Raw genomic sequence first — 18,061 nt, 5'->3', positions numbered from 1 at the left:
GTTAGAACAATTTCAATTGCAGAGTTTTCACTACCATACAATGCTGGCCTCTAAGAGCAGCTCTACGTGCTAGGAGCCATCTCATTTGTAGGTTAGGGACAGTTCTATCCGCATTTGTAAGATACAAATTGAGCAAAATGGAAAATGGCAGTATAATATACACATAGATCAGAAAGGGGGTTCTCCTTCTGATTCCGCTTACTAGTTAAGTATGTTTTCTTCAGCAAATCACTTAACTTCTCAGGGTCTCAATTTCCATAGCTGGAGAGTGAGGAAAGTAATAATGCACATCTGCCACTCTTATCATAAACATCAAATAAAGTAAGTGATGGGGAGATGCTCTGTAAACAGTCATTTACAACACAAAAGTGAGTTGGTTGCTATTCTTAGGCACGAAATGGGAACAGGATTGGTGATAGGTTCTCAGTTGCCCTTGAAGGAACCTTCATCATATAGACCTGACATATGATTTTGAAGTTAGATAGTATTGTATTACTATTGGCCTCACCTCTCTTCCACTGCATTTATATCTATTATGCTTCTTTTCAAATAAATTCTGCATTTCATCAGGCAGCCAGAGTGCTCTTCCTAGCACCTCAACTTCTCCATTTTGAGTTTTACACTTTATACCTACTGGGGACACTATGCAATTCCTTTTAATGCTTTTTTTTTTTTTTTTTTTTGGTTCCATTACTTTTATACTATTTTGGTAGAAGGAAGATATTTTTCTATCATCATAGGACTGTGCCATCAATAGATTGAAGACCCAGCCTCCTGTTTTATATCACTATGTTGTTTCATAAACTAAGCATTTGCTTCTTATACAGAATTATTGGTGTATAAAAACAGAATCTGGCATAATGGGTTCCACATGGTATAATTATTTTTCCTTACCTTAAAATGTTTCCATAAATAAGGACATAATTTGTACACTCCACCCATTCTTATCGAGATGTTGGCATTTTTAACAATCCTACCTTTCATCTACAGAAGACTAGCATCTCCTAGTACGTAATTTACACATAAAAATAAACCCCAGGTTTAAGGAAAACATGGGTCTATGGTTCACATTTGTCAGCATCTCAAAACTATCACATGCTTTGGCAATACTTGTGGTCTTTGATCTGAAGAGACATTTGAATGGAACATTAGAAGAAATAAAAATGGAATTTAGAATGAATGGTTAAAAATGTATTAAACAATTTTCCACAGCACACTTAGCTTCTTTGGATCACAAGGTCTTTTGTTTTTATGCTGTTATGCAATGCTTTCCAAAATCTTTTGACTTCGAAAAGGCCATTTTCATTACTATTGGGTTGGGTTTAGGGGTACATGGTTATGCTATGAACATGGAATATGGCCTACATAGTTTCCTGGTTGTGCTTCCATATACAAAGTCAAAAAGTATTATGAAGATTGAAACTTAGGAGTTTTTACAACCCCAAGCTGGCATCTGATTTTTTACTGGGCCACTTTAGTGGCCTGTTGGTGCTTCTAGGATCTTATTGATCTCTATCTGGTATGCAATTCCTATTCCTTCCAGTTTTGAAGAGTGGTTTGATTCCATGATTGTGATAGATTTAAGTGATACTCAGGAAGCTTATTTTATTTTCCTTGAGACTGTTTCATTTAGAAGATCAATTCTGGAGTTGTGATCTATCCCCTTTTCAATTTTTTTTCATAAATAAATGTTTCTCTTATGAATAAAAAGTCTTCCCTTTGTCTTAAAAAGAGTTAATGTGACATAAGATTTAGTATCACGGGTCAAGGTTTTATAACTGATTCACTGAAATTACAGCTTTTTCCCAATGTATTCATTCCTAACAAATGCAGATAGTTACAGCAAATAACTTGTCATGTCCCTCTGGTACTAGAATATAGTCTTTATAGAATATGTGGTTTAGAATAAAGCCACAAATTATTCTATAGAACAACATAAGGAACAAGGCTCAAAAGTGGAACAAAACGGCCTTAGTTTCTAAGAGGAAGACTAAGATGATATAGGAAAATGTAATCCATGACCTCTAAGAAAATCTCAGTTTAATAAATAGAAAGTTCTGCTCCAAAATCACATTTTATAAATAAGATAAAAACAATACTATATGTCTCTATTCATGTACTGCACTTATATATACACACACACACATATATATGTGCTGTGAAGAGATAATGGCAAATATCTGACAACCTTTACACATGTGCAGTAAAGAGCTAAGTGTAAGGGACTAGGTGGTCTCTGCAATACGAAGAGTAAGAACTGGATATAATGATGGGTAAACAGGCCATGGACTTTGAAATCAGGATGAAATGAAATGTATATGCTGCATGACCTTGAACAAATCACTTCTTATTACCTCCCTGTGCATAATGCTCTTTGCAAGCAAAATATATTATTTTCTGGATTAAACGAGTGCTCAGTAATACTTGGAAAACAGTAACGGCTCCATGAGTGGTAGCTATTTTGATTATTTATGCTCAAGTGATTAAGGAATGGAAAAGACTCACTCACATGCTAGCAATTGCCTTTGATTTAGAAAGAGTGACAGAAAGGCCAGAATACAGCAATGTGGTATGGAATCAGAAAGGAAGGAGTGGCTCATTCTGACCAGGTCACCAGGGAAGGCTTGACAGAGAAATGCCCCCAAAAGGACAGCAGAAAGGGGAGCTAAAAACCATCATGGGACCTGAAGTCTGGAGAATTTGCCTGATTTATAGGGCCATGCAACATGGGGAACATAATGGCCTTGCCACCACTAGTAGTATGAGCTCAGGCAAGCAAGCTGATCTTACTTGGCCTCTGCTGTTTTTTCTTCTGTGAAATGAAATGGAAGACTAAAATTACTCCTTGTAAATTACCATGGGAAGTGAAAAGCAGTAACACATATAAAGCACTTACGACAGGGCCTCTTCAGTTGGCAAGAAAGATTATTTGATGTTGAATAAGGGCTCAACTATCCTGAACTATTAGTATTGCTACAAAATGGGGAGCTATGTCTAAATTTAATCATGGAATAGATGGTATGTGTGAAAGAACATGAAATGTAGAGTAGTAGAAAAAGGAACTCAGAAATAGTTATACGGCAAAGGCACTTTAAAAATTAATCTCTCATAAAGAAATACCCCAATATAAAGGGAAAAAAATAGTCTCTAAGGTGAAAAAACAAACCAAAAAAATCAGTCCAGCCTTGAAACTCTTACTATTTTTGTAAAAATTACTAAAATGCCATATGGAATTCAACAAACTTGGACAAGCAATTATTGAGTGCTTACTAAGGTGTAAGAGCTGGGGGTAAAAATGTACATAAGCCATTACTCATGCCTTCTGAGATCTCAAGGTACACATGATCTGCACACATATAGCTAAACTTACAAAGTGTGAACCTATTCTATGAGAATTTAGAGAATATTTCATTCTTCCTGTGGGAAGAGAAATGGGGAATAAGCTTAAAATGTTTCTCCAGAGTTACAACTCAAATGCCTACAAGATAAAGCAATCTCATAAATGTGTATAAAATAATAGGGAGTGGGAAGGGTTTGCAAAACTGGATAGTGCATTCCAGCTTAAATTCATGCTCAAATTTTTAAAAAATTATCGTGTATATCAACAAAACCATCTGAAGCCAGTTTGCAACCTCTGCAATACAAATAGAAAGTGCTATTTAACTTGGATTATGCATCAAAGTTGAACATCATCAGGCAGAGAAGGGGAATTGTTGAAATTCTAGACCAGATAGATAAATATCTTTGGCTGAGATCCACAGATGAAGATATCTGGGATGTGTAGCTATCAGAAGATGGCCCAAGGAGTCAACAGTGAGGTGCAAAGGGTGAGATCAGCCTAGATTACAAAGGGTCATGAATGCAATGGTAAGCAGTTCAGACCTCATCTTGAAGGCCTCAAGGACAACAGCATTAAGTTCCTTTAACAGCATCATTCTAAGAGTTGAAAGGTTTCTCAGGTCTTTATACAAACAGATGTATTATTATAAATGATCCTCTCTAACACATAGCATCAACATGTTCTCTCTCGCTGAGAAAAGTCTTATGGGATTGCCATAGTAGAAAATATGTACATTTGAAAAAAATCCATTCATTTAATGATTTGGATATTTATAAACATCTGTTATTTAATAAAATGGACGACTCAGGTTACATAGATGACATCCAAGTTCATGTTGAATTTTTCTTCTGAGTTCTAAATATACATACAGCTTTTAAAAGGTACTCAGTAATGAATAATTATTAATAATTTAAAATTATTGCATACTTCTATATGCCATGCACTTTATATGTATCTATTTTATGTCATTTTACTTAATTTTTATAAAATTCTCATTGCGATAGTGTTATCCCATTTTACAGGTGAAGAAACAGAGATTAAATAATTTGTCCAAAGGCATACAGACAGTAAGTAAACAAGCTGACATTTTACTTAGGCAGTCTCTCTCTCCAGAGTGCGTACTCTCAATGTTGAGATTCTATGCTCTGTATGAACTGATAGATAACTAGAGTTGGCCTTTCCTTGCTTGCCTGTTGAATCAGACCTTCTTTTAGGAATCTGGTAGACGCTGTCCTCCTTGACCTTCCAAGGCCTTGTCTGCGCTTGTTGCACTAGGCTATCCCTAAAATTCTTTCCTGTTGTTGATTGTTAGAATTTCTTTTACTTAATGGCTCATTTTTGTCTTATTCCAATTATGGCACAGAATCATTGGAGGACCATAATTTCCTTTTTCTGTACTGCACCACCAGCCCGACCTTTTTTGGGCTACTACCTGACTTCTTTAAAACCTCCTCCGTTGTCACAGGATATATTGGGCAGAAGACTTGGATCTACTTTGTCACTACTTCTTTAATATAGAAAAAAAGTTTACTACATAATAAAAGAAATCACAACACAAAATACAGTATTTACCTTTCAGACTATTTTTTGTGATTATCTGTAACATGATCATGGTTAACCATGATCAGTATCCCTTTGTAACATGGCTATTGTGGCTTTTTGCATAGTTTCTTTCTGCTTAGAAATGGTTTCTAAACTAGCATTTCTGGGATGCTACATGAATAACTGTCATTTAAGAATGACTTTAATCTGCTGCTTTGTCACAAAACATTATACCGTCAAGTTTTAACTTGGCTTGTATTCAACTCAACGATTCATGATAATATGGATGTTGATGATGTTGACATGACCCTCCTAAATAAAGAGGCCAAAACTTCTTACCAGACATGTAAAATTATCTGTGGGTAATTATTTCACAGAGCTCAGTTTATGCAGTTCCTTTCCCTCATTGTTTTGAAGTTGCTAACAAATTTCTTCCAACGATATACCTACTCTTCTGTTGTTTGTTTCAATAAGCAGCTTCTCCAGAGCCTCAGGCACAGCACTTCCAAATGTCAGCAGCTATTAGCTCAGCACATTCATCTTTGTTTCCTTATTTCTCCTGAGTATCCTGTCTCTCTCAGAGGTGAGTCCAGGTGGCTTAACATAACAAGGATGTGGGGTGCGTGTGTGTGTGTGTGTGTGTGTGTGTGTGTGTGTTTGTGTGTGTGTGTGTGTGTTTGTGTGTGTGTTTTCTCAAAATAAGGCAATTACAGCTATTTATCTTATCTCTCATACTTGCTATTTGCTTGCAAACATTTTTGTATCCGTCACGGTACCTAGCATGAAACCCATACCTTGCTTATAATCTACAGAGGGTGAAATGCATTTTAAAAATTACTTATGTATGTATGTATGTGTGTGTGTGTGTGTGTATGTATGTATGTATGTATGTATCTATCTATCTCAGTTTTCTAGTGCCTCCACTTTAATTTACGTAAATGGGAAGAACATTTGGAGAAAGCACAGATTCTGTATTTTGAAATGCAATGTGAAAAAAATCATCATGCTGTTTTTCAGTGAAAACTTCCAATTATGTGTCTCTAATTTTTGTTCCTATTATCTTAAACATATAATTACACACGTGTCTCTCTCTGTGTGTGTGTGTGTGTGTGTGTGTGTGTGTGTGTGTGTGTGTGTGTGTGTGTGTGTGTGTACCGTATTTTTGCCATTAGGCATATAAGGGCAACATTTCTTCTGCTAGACCAAATTTTCTGTTTCTCTATCCTTTGGCCAAACTCTATCTATCTGAAAACAATTCATGTGTTTCATGTGTGATTTTTACAATCAAGTTCAGCTCTTACTAAGCAGAGGCACCATATAATCAGGCACATTGGCTCTTTGAGGCCTGCAAAGAACTGTGTGTAACAGAGCATACAGACTGATCAAACTAGCACCTGAATTAAAACCAAAAGGCAGGAGAACCAGAAGTCTACTTTCATGATGTAAAAGCACTTGCTCAAATTAAAAATAATTTTTAATGTTTTACAATCATGCAGAAAACTGCAACTGGAGTGGCCAGTCCTCAAAGGACCCTGTCTTTGATGGAGGGAAACAAGAACCTAGATAAGACTTGAGGCCGATTATGCCATCACCTTCTTAGTTATCAGTACTTGAAGCAAACCCTGTAGCCTCTCACTTCTCTTGACCCAACATAATTCTCTTAACCCAACATACTGTTGTTATGAACATCAAACAAAATAAAGCATAGGGGAGTGCTTTGAAATTAGTAAAATACTCTCCATAAATACAAGGTAATGTTATTATTGGTTTTTATCTAGGAAAACATTTGCTGGAAAAGAGAAACTTTATCCTGTTTGGAATTTGCCAGCCAATTGTTTAACAATGAGCATTGTAGCATGGTTTGGCTAGGTGAATTTCACTGCTTTTATTCTGATCAATCCATTGACCCCATTTCTAAAAAACTAGCTCCTTTTCTAGGGTCTACTGTATTATATTATAGTATAGTATAGTATAGTATAGTATAGTATAGTATAGTATAGTATAGTATAATATAATATGGGGTATGAAAGAGAGTGATGGTATTAAGTCATGAGAGAAGTGATTAACGATAGATGCTTTCTTGTGTTTTTCCTATACTCCCATACTTCTATTTTACTTATCTGTGGAAGAAGCAGTATTTTCTCATATTTGAATTTCTCAGCTTATAAAGAACTATCATGAAATTATATGTACTATACATCTATATAGTAATAAATAGACTCTGACCAGATAGCTTGAGTAGTCTGTTAATAATGATACTTAAGAGGCACTCAAACAAGTGGAAGAAATCAGCTTAATATTTAAAAATCTATAAACATTTATATATATATTGCAATCTGAGTGGTGATGTAGCTGTTAGAGTTAAGCAAAAACAAACTACATTTCAAGAGAAATACAACTTATTATCTTTGAGTACATAAAACAACTTCTTCCAAATTATAGAACTTGTATATATTCTATTAAATACATTTTTAAAAATCAAATTAGTGATTTGTTATGAGACTTGATATTACTAATGTACAGAAGGCATCTTTAAGCAATAAGATAGTCTCCCTAAAGCTCGTATGATATATTATTATTTTGTTCAGTAATTTTTTCCCTATAAATAGTAAAAAGGTTGTATCAGTCCAGCCCACAAGAACTTGTCAAACAATATAAATTTGTTTTTAAGAATATTCCCCCACATATTATTTTTTGTTTTACATATTTATAGCCATGTGCCCACTTAATTTTGTGTTTATTTATTTCTCTTCACTGGGAAAAGACAATAGCAATGGACCATAGCTACCTACTATCTCCAGGGGAAATATGCATCTATGTCAAATCCATCCTATTGATGTTAGCGTAGGCCTCATTTGACCAAAAGAGAGCTGTATTATTTATGAAGACATTTACTATTCCAGAATGTCAAGAAGTTGCAAAAACATCCAATGAGAGTCAATTTAGCTTTCTGTTTCCTGACTGCCAGCGAAACAAACGCTTCTTACCTGCAGTGCACAACCATCGGACCAGCATCGGGAGGGTTACAGGTTTTGACTCTACGTAAGAAAGCTAGAAAAGGTGTAGGGTGTTCTGGAACACCATGATCAGGCCAGGCGGTGAACTGGAATTGTCTCACTTCTCTCTTCTCACTTGAACCATTCTGTGAAATAGGAATATCAGCTGAAATTCTGTTTTCCCAGCCTCAGGTGGTAACGATGAATAACAGGGAAGAGGTAATGCTAAAATGTGCTATTTTAATTCCTTTCTACCACCCTATAGGCTTTGGGAAGACACACTCTTTGGAAATATAAACCCCAAGCTGTTTGTAAATGACAAATATTTGCGCAGGAAGACAAAATTCTTAGGTGAGAAGCATTATATTTTTCAGGTTTAACTACCAGGAGAGCTCCTATCACATTTTACAGGAAGAGCTAGTTCTTCTTCATCTATTCTTCATTGGCTGAAACTTTCATTTGGAGCAAGAGTTTTATATTTTCTGATAAATCGCCAGACAAGAAGAAAAATGGCTGAGTGATAATGGAAGATTTATTTCATTCTTCACTGTTGCCATTGGGATCAAGATTTAAGTAAAGCCTTAAGAGATTTCATTTCTCAAAAGCAGCTTTCTTTAAACAATAGAGAGGCGAAAGGGAGGAGAAAAAGATGAAAAGCAAACCTTGTAAAGTGCAAATGTTCGAACGCAATATGTGGCCAGCTCCACAGTATCAAGCAGCGTTACTTGAACCAGTCCGTGGGTTTCTGTGCCTCTGCTAGGCCAATACTGGTCACACTTCACCTACAAGAAACAAGTGATACATTCAGGGCAAATGCTCATCAATTTCTCTATTAACTTTGCTTTGAGTTGCTGTTGAAGGAAAACAGCTTTTCTGCATTTCATTTTATGTTGATCTTTTTCTGGCATGCATTTTTGTTATCCCAATATATGTAAATTACTGCTCTGATGCCAATATAAACTACATTTTTCAAACTGGTAGGAATACTAAACAGTAACAGATTCAATTTTCCTGGAGAAAAATAAGTTGCAGATCATTGCTGGGTAAAATACAGAGAGAGGGATTTGAAACTTCAGTGTGCCTGAAAAGAAAACAAATTTGTCCTGGGACAGACGTTATGAATCGCATCGGGAGGATGACACTTTGGCATTTAAACTACATGGTAAGATAGTGTTACTTCATCAAGATTTAAAAGGCAGAAGGTATTTCATCTTGAGCTATCACAACTTCCAAATATGCTTGTTTAAAGAAAAGTAGAAATAATTGGAAAATCTATCAAAGTATAATAAACAACATAAGCATGTGCTTCTTTTTTTTTTTTTAAACACAAGATAAATGTTATTTGTATCCAAAGCAAATTAAATCTATAATGTCTACAGGAAAAAGAGCTGTCTGTTCTTTAAAAGGAGTCTCAGAGGGTCATACGCTAACAGTGCAAAGTTTAAATAATTTAAAATTCATCCAAGATGAATAATCTACAATTTCTATGTGAAGTGGAACAAAAGAACATAAAAAGTTTTCAACCTAATTAGTTTAACACACAACAAAGAATAATTCCAAGTCTGCAGTAAACCTCAAATACACTGAATGAGTCTGTTGGGCATTAAAAAGTATAATGAAAAGTAACAAACACAGCACAATATTTTTGTAGTAAGGCCATAGATCTGACTGTATTTACCCTTTCTATCTCAGACTTGTTTTTAATGGGAGTAATTCTTAAGAGAACACAACTGAAATACATTTCTCTAGGTAAAGAAAGCTCCCAGCAGTATTTTACAATAGGGAATACACCTTTCTATTTGAAAAAGAACAGAAAATCACAATCTTTGGATTTAAACAAAGGCAATAAAGCATTATTATTAGAGACACTAGAAATTTTTTGGTTCAGCAAATAGAATTATTACATAATGATTTGCTTTTATGTTATATTAATATGAGTATTTGTAACATTCTGTGAATAATACTGTAATTTTCTCTTTCACGGAGATAGCATCTGCTCCTCTGAGAATTCAGGCTCTTTCCATGAAACTACTGGCCCTTCTAAGAAAGAGGTTTTATCCTGTACAGAATTTCCTAGACAAGACAAAAAAGACAAGCACTTTACAGCTATACAGTAAGCTAGATATTAAATTCACAAGGTTTGGTTCCTATGCCTTGATTTCAACTTTGAGACCACACAAACATCACCTTTTTGATGAAAACAAACAAAAATTGTCCACAATAAGACAAAAATTTTGCCTTAATAAGATTTAAAAAATACTTTGTGTGTTTCCTAGTTGTACAAAATAGCCTTCTGTGTTTTTTATTTCTATCATTTGCCCTAACTCAAAGAGATAACAACACAGGGAAATGATAATTCTTGAAGGAGAATACTGACATACAGTGACCAGGCATGGGCATCTCTATATGTTCTTTCACCATAAGCTAAAACCCAGGTCACAGATGACACATTTAGCAAAAGCTGCCGTCTGAATAGAACCAACACTACTTAAGCAGTCATGATACAGATGAGAAAAAAAAAATCACAAAAATTACGCCAAAGGCTTTGTTTTAAACCATGAAATAGATGTCAGGTGGATGTCTCCCAGCAGAGGACAAGAGGAACTCTGGAGACCTCATATTGTAATATTCAAGAAGATGCCAACAATGGGTTGAGTTGAAGATTCAAGAGAGAAACTCAAATTCATCATTTAACAGTTTCAGCTGGACAGCAAGCCTTTCAGTTTAAAATAAATTAATGAAATCCCCGAGGACAAATATCACTGTGATATGCACAAAAACAGCACATTAATGCAACAAAATGATCTATACAGTCAGTTCAATGCACTGAACCAAATTCAATATAATTATATTTTAAAACTGGGACTTGATTACATTTAGACCTTCTAGTGAGGTAAGAAAAGGAGATGAAGGAAAGAACGAGAAGACAACCTTCATAAAACTTTTGGAAAAATGACTCTCCATCTACAAATCTTCTCCATTCCTAAGATGTGGGAAAAGCTAAAATTATACTAATCCTCACATTTCTAGTAATAAGTTTGAAACTGCAGCTATTATTGGCATAGACTCTGACCCCTTTAGAAAAAAAATACCATGAAGCATTACTATAAGGAGTAAACGCTGTGAAAATTTCTAGCTAAAAGAAGAAAAAAGTTGCTTTTGTACTCAATTTGAACAATGCACTTTAATCTTATTATTTACCAAAAGAAAAATAAACATTTCAAACTCAACTGCAAAAATCAGAAGCAATTTTTTAAAGCGGATATATTTAAATATTACCATTTTCTCTCAGGAAATATTTCTCAAAAGGACCTTATGAAAAATAAATATCCCAACGTATGTGGAAATGCACACAGATGGCTTCAGCGGTGGGATTAGAAGCTTTGCCTGAGCTTGTCTGAATAGCGACAGCAATACATGTTTCCGTTTGCTGGTGAGCACCTCAGCACTTCCTTTCTCTACCTCTTTCTCTGAGTAGCCTGCACACCTTCATCTGGTTTTGGAGGGCTGAATTCAAGGGCTTAGAGTTACTGACAAATATTATTTTAAGTCTCATTTTTTGCCATATGATAAACATATGATTTCTGATTTCAGCATTAGGGAGCAAGTATGCAACGTAGTGAGAAAGAAAAAGGAGAACAATAGAGATACTTTTTCTTTCCTCATTAGCTAGTATAAATGAACTATCTCCATTTTCGTCTCTTAAAATGTTTTCCTTTGACAACTGCCCTTCCCCTACTCAGTCTTCTTGAGAGAAAATATTATAAGGTATTTCTAGAGAGAGTTACTATTTGTTAGGCTTCACACATAAAGCTGATTGTGAGATGAGAAATGCAGGCAGCTCCCTTTGAGTACATATGAACTAGAAGGCAGGAGCTACTGAATACAAATACGGTTTTTTGCCTTTTTCTATTTGATTTAGAATGGATACAAGCGGCCTTTAGGACTGATTCATGGAAGGGCAGGCAGAGTCTCCCTGGATGCCTGGAAAATTGTTTCTCTGTTTCCAGGACCAAAGCCTAGCCGCCTCATCTGTGAAATGGGAACAGTGTCTCCAGCATTATGGAGCTATTGTGGGGACTGAAATGATGCCCCTAAAACACTTAACCCAAATGGCTGGCACAAACAGGCATTCAGCAAACACTAGCTACTATTGGTTATCAGTTTGATGACATTCTGGATTTTTGTGTGTGTGGGGTTGTTGTTATAAATCACCTAAATCAGTCTAAATGTGAAAAAAAGAACATGTTATTAATGTCAGCAGATATTGATTTAGGATTTTCTAGGTGCAAAGCAAGGTGTTAGCAGTTGTGGGGCATCAAGGTGACATAAGACCCAGTCCCTGCCCTCAATCCATCAGCCTTATTGACTACGTGGGGTGTTTCTACACCTCCTGGTTCTTCAAATAGGTGGTTCTGAGATTCCAAACAATTCCCTTCATCTATGTGGGCCCCCATCTCTTCTGAAAAGATTATGTGTTCAACTCTGAGGTGGAAAAGAAAAACAGCAGAACTTGTCACTCAGGCTGTGGTTTAGAAACATCACCCAGTAACTTTACTTGAAGCTTAAACTGAGACAGTTCAGATTTTTGGCTAAATTTGCGGGAGGCATTTCTTTTTATTATCACAAAGTTATTACCCTTAAGTGAAGCTTTCATTTTTCTACAATTATGGAAAGAACAGGGTGACCATTGCTAAATTTATGCAGTGGAATTAATTTATTTTACCTTTTTCATGACAAACTATCAAAATCAAGCTGATGGAATAATAAAACATATTTAAATGTATTTTGAAAAATCTTGTCATTGCAAATATCTGGTAGGAGCTGATCCATTAGGTCTGCTGAACATGCTTTGGGAGAAGGGCTCTCGTTCTAGGCTATTTTTACTCCCATATGGCTTATCTTGGGAGTGCTCAGCATATTGTAGGCACTCAATGAGCGGTAGCCAACTTTATAATCAATTAACTAGATTGGCTTATTTTTAAATTGTCTACAACTTTCTGAAAACAAAACCTCCTCATCTCAATTTAATAAAGACTTATTGAGCATGGCAACATGGCAAGGCATCAGAATTCCAACTGTAACAAACTGATACCTCCAAAGGGTTCTAGCATTGCTAATCCAAAATGTATTTGCCACGAGATTACTTAGCCAAAGAAGGACTTAGAATAGGCAATAAATGATATGTGGGACACCATAACTATTGCTAAAAGTGACTCTAAATTCGTGCCTAGTAAGTTTGGGCAGAGTGGTTGTTCAAGCATTAGTATTCTGTAAGGAATGGACAAGCAGGCCAACATTAGATAACACAAGTCACAGTTATTTCTGGGAGTGAGGAAATGTTGGTACCCTTTTGTCAATACCCATTTAATGAGGGAGACTATAATAAAGGAAAGTTTTAGATAAATATCATTAATTTTAGTGGGCAGAAAAAATAAATGCTGAACTATTTATTTCTATAGGTTATAGTAACTATTCTGGAAATTTTTAAGACCAGATTGAATACTTGATTTTCCACAATAAGGACAGAGAGCATCTCAGTGATTCTCTTTTAACAACAGTGTAGTTCTCTGCACTCAATCAATATTTGGCTATATCTATTCCCAACTGGCAGTCAGTCTGGTTTGTGTATTCCCCCATTTTATTATATCTTTACTAATCACTATTTAGTGGAGGACAAAGAGGCAGTACAATATTTGAAATGAGAGTGATATTAAAGCATTTGACCACCAGTGCAGTTTTTCATATATACAGCCATAAAGTTGAAAAATATTATTCTCAAAATAAACCAAATTACAAATCATAAAATTGCTTACCAGTTCATTGAACCATTCACACACTTTCCAAACTGCTTATTAACTTTAAAAAAGTTATTCCCTTTTGTTTGATGTGTCTGCCAGAAGTTGACATAGGGAGCTGCCGTAAACTTTTCCAATGACTTCCCCCATTAAATTGAAAGTCATTAAGTCTCACATTTCTGGCACTTTGTCCTAACCAGAGCAGAACTGTGTGAGGTGCCTCTTTCTCATGGCCAAGTAGCACTTTGGTATCAGCTCTTCCCACATGAGGTGGGTCCTCAGAGTATCCACCTCAGACCTAATCACTCCTGAAGATCACCTCGGTGACCCACATAGCCCTACAGCCACCTCTCCTTCTGCCTTGGTCTGCCCAGCAGTTGCCTTTGACTCCAGTGTCACCTCTTCTAAACAATATCATTAGATGACTCAATGTTTCAATAAAAATATAATTTATAAGTACCAGTCAGTATCAATGCAGTGCAATATTTTAACAACCAGTACAACTCCGTTGGGTATTTACCAGTTGAACATCAGCCTTTCCAGACATTCTGCTGATAAAGAACAGAGAAAAACCAAACATTGGACCCTAAACACTAGTAAACAGAGATTAACACATACTTCTGAAAACCTTAGAAATGAGACCTAATCCAGCACAGGAGAACCACAGACACGAATGCAGAGAATGAGAGAGGCTTTGTACAAAGTCATCAGGAGCAAAGTTGCATCTCCTCCTCCCATTCCAGCTCTTTACTCAGGCCATGAGGACTCTAATTGGCTTTAAGAGGAATGCTTTGAGCCAGAATCTGTAGGCTGCCTTTCTAAGCAGAGCAGGTGGGGTGGGGAAAGAAGGTAGATAATCCAGAGAGCTAACAAACAGCAAGAAATTGGTGGGATTCTTTCTCTTTTATCTGACGCTGTGTCTGCTGACAAGAGAAAACCGGAAGTGTAGAACTTTCTAGATAAGGACCCCAACATCCTGTAGATTGCCAACATGAGCATCATTCTTTTTGCTGCCAGCGTCCTATTTACATTAAGTGTCCACCACTTTCAAAAACAATCCCATACATCATGCAGACTCCAAAGGCAATGTTTGTGCTGCTGGTCCTAAAATTGCTTAAGGAAAAAAGCAGTTTCTGTTGCCCTAGATAGGCAGCACTTTAGGCTGCAGTTTGAGAAATTAAATGTTCATGGCCTTTGGCGCTTCCAGTTCCATTTGGAATAGGACACAGACCTGGCATTTGGAAAGCATTTGCTCTCCATTAAACTTACCGAACCTTGACAAACCAGAAGGGCCAAGAATTAGTCTGCCACTGGCCAAGGCTGGGCTTTCCAAAACTGATAACAGCAATGAAAACAATAGCACTGCCATTTATAATCTTCAATGGGATTCTGTCAAATTTTAACCCAAAAGGATCTCACAATCTGAAAAGAATCTCAAGCTTTGTTTTGTAGGAAAAGAAGAAAATGTTTGAGTACAATCTCTTTTTCTGCTGCTTCATGCTCAGAATTGCCCTTTTAGCCACAGAACAAAATGTGAACATGTCTCCACCTCACCTTCACTTTGTGCCAGGGTAAGTTTACTAAGGTGACATTCAAGGACTGGGGAAGATATAGGAGGAAGAGTGTGTGGTCATTAGGTCAGAAGTGTTCCACCAGCCAAATGTCAAGTTCCCTAAACTGTTAACAAAGTGAAGTTAACACCAGCCCGGTCCCTTTGGCCCTGACAGCATCTAACCTGCATTCATTAGCACAAACCACAAAATTTAGTAGGGCAGGAATTTTCCCATTCTTTGGCCTAAGATACAACTAAAGTCACGATGCACAAAACATTTGATCTGCTTTACTAATGTATGGCATCATCTGGTTTTGTATGATTCCCTATTTGGAAACAGAAAACGGGACTTAAGATAGCTTGGAAACCAAGAATAGGATTCTTCATTTCTAGCCCTATATTTTCACTTCTAATTGACACAGCCCACATTGGATTACAATAAAAATCATGACTGATTTGTTAAGTGTCAAAATTTCACTCCCCATCTCCAACATTTATAACATAAAGTACACTTACAAACAGCTCTTTAAGTGAATCAACCCCCACTATAAAGCTCACAAGACAAGATAAACAATGAGTCTCTACTATGGGCAAGGAATGAAGGCAGGCTGGTGAGGTGAAGTGAAAGTCAGATTATATTCTAACCCTGACTAAGCCTTTCAACTGCTAATACTAATCAGGGTTACTCAAGAATTTTCTAAGCATGAGGCTGATGCATTCTCTCTGTGTTGTGTATTTCAAGATGGGAGACAGAGTAGGAGAGAAGCAGTCAAGAGGAGATAGATGAAGGGAAAAAGGTGAACAATCACACACTAAATAATAATTTAATATACACTTAAAAAAAGCAGATGAATCCTACCTCGGAGATGCCAATTCTGCAAGCAAGGCTGCCAATCATGTGCCCCAGTCATCACAAATAATATCCTTGGAGTGGAAATCCCAGCTATATACATTTTACTTTCCCTACAAAATGCTTCATTTTTTCCAAACATTTTCCTCCTTCCATGTGGTTGCCCAGACCAATTCGTGTGCTTATTGGCATGTTATGAAACATGGAAACAATTAGAAACCACATTCTAGGGCACTAGAATGACTTGCTACAGAATCAATGAACTACGCAAAACTTGAGAGGATTTGGCAATAAAGATGGAAACTGTGGAAAAAAAACCCTCTAACAGTATTTCATATTACACAGTACATTCTACAACAGCTTTAAACGGATCTGTGTGTTTCAGGCAGAACTCATGCTTTCCCTTCAAAATCTTCAGCTTCTATCATTGTTTTTTGTTTTTGTTTTGAGATAGAGTTTCACTCTTGTTGCCCAGGCTGGAGTACAATGGTGCAATCTCGGCCCACCACAACCTCTGCCTCCCAGGTCAAGCGATTCTCCTGCCTCAGCCTCCTGAGTAGCTGGGATTACAGGCGTGTGCCACTACGCCTGGCCAATTTTGTATTTTTAGTAGAGATGGGGTTTTTCCATGTTGGTCTGGCTGGTCTCGAACTCCTGACCTCAGGTGATCTGCCCGCCTTGGCCTCCCAAAATGCTGAGATTACAGGCGTGAGCCACCACACCGGGCCCATTGTTTTTTTTCTTTCTTTATATACCCTAATGAAACTCATATGAAATATTTAACTTATACTTTTCCTTCAGGGTTGATAGCTGAACGTGTACACCAGGCAAAGAGTCTTCTCAGTTAAGTTTGGAATTCTTTAAAGGCCACATCTGAAGGGAAGTAATAGCATTTGAAAATCAAAGAACTCATGTTTTCAAATAATCAACTGAAGTCCTAAGTCATACTTCACACTTATAAGGGTTTCTTTAGCCATGCAAACACTAAGAATGATCAGTTCTCAAAACAGATGCTAGTGAAACTTCTAACACCTGCTAAGGAACCCAGAAGCCTTTTGTCTCAGTGAGCTGTTCTAACTCACCAAAGGTATTAATACGAGTGCTGTTGATAAACCTCAGACCTGAGTGACAACTTAAGAGTGAGCCAGCCAGGCATGGGCTGGCTCAAGCCTGCAATCCAAACACTTTGGGGGGCCCAAGGTGGAAGGACTGCTTCAGGCCAGGAGTTTGAGACCAGCCTGGGCAAAAAAGTGAGACTCTGTCTCCACAAAATTCAAAAATTAGCTGGGGGTGGTGCTGTGCACCTGTAGTCCCTGCTGTTCAGGCAGGATTGCTTGAGCCCAGAAATTTTAGATTACAGTGAACTATGACCACACCACTGCACTGCAGCATGGACAACAGAGTAAGACTCTGTCTGTAAAAGAAAAACAAAAATGAGTGAACCAGGCTGTGGCAAAACAGAATTTTTGAAAAGAGAGATGGGCTCTAAGGCAGGGGAATTCCGTAGCACCATAAAATAACCAAAAAAGGGGAGAGGGGATGTAAAACTGAACAATAAGGAAACCTATCTTCAGTGGCACTTATCACTACCTGTAACCCATGTCTATATTACTTATGATTTTCATGTTGTATTACAGTCAGTGTAGCAGCCAGAATGTTCTATTTTGGTCTGTTCCCCAGCTGATCTCTATTCTGGAGATCCTGTCCTGGGGGAAAGCAAGTAGAAAAGAATCCCATGGTGTGAGGTCCACTCGCCTCTTGACTAAAATGCATGGGTGTGCGACACTGGGAAACGTGGGCACAATTAACCATGTTTAGGGACATGGAGAGGTTGGTCGGGATTCATCGTCAACCATAGAGAAATAAACTCTTTTCATTTGGGAACAAAGAGTGAATCATCTGGAGGCTATCTTTTGGGGAAACTGAAGTTGTCACTGTAAAGCCCCCAACTTCTTTACCAAACAATACCATTTGAGACTCACT

General features: G+C 36.9%; 1 protein-coding gene across 32 annotated transcripts in view; it reads right to left on the bottom strand.

Moving 5' to 3' along the window:
- PTPRD (protein tyrosine phosphatase receptor type D) overlaps positions 1–18,061 on the bottom strand; it is a 2,309,169-nt gene that overhangs the window by 53,346 nt on the left and 2,237,762 nt on the right. For all 32 annotated transcript variants that reach the window (XM_054519906.2, XM_054519907.2, XM_054519902.2 and 29 more), the window contains 2 exons: positions 8,541–8,660; positions 7,870–8,024 (listed from right to left, as the gene is read on the bottom strand). In XM_054519906.2, the coding sequence (XP_054375881.1) occupies positions 7,870–8,024; positions 8,541–8,660 (275 nt within the window). The remainder of the gene's footprint in view (positions 1–7,869; positions 8,025–8,540; positions 8,661–18,061) is intronic.

This window comes from Pongo abelii, chromosome 13, assembly GCF_028885655.2.
Source record: "Pongo abelii isolate AG06213 chromosome 13, NHGRI_mPonAbe1-v2.0_pri, whole genome shotgun sequence".
NCBI lineage: Eukaryota > Metazoa > Chordata > Mammalia > Primates > Hominidae > Pongo > Pongo abelii.
The sequence above is the reverse complement of the archived record's forward strand: the minus strand, read 5'-3'. Positions and strand labels throughout refer to the sequence as shown.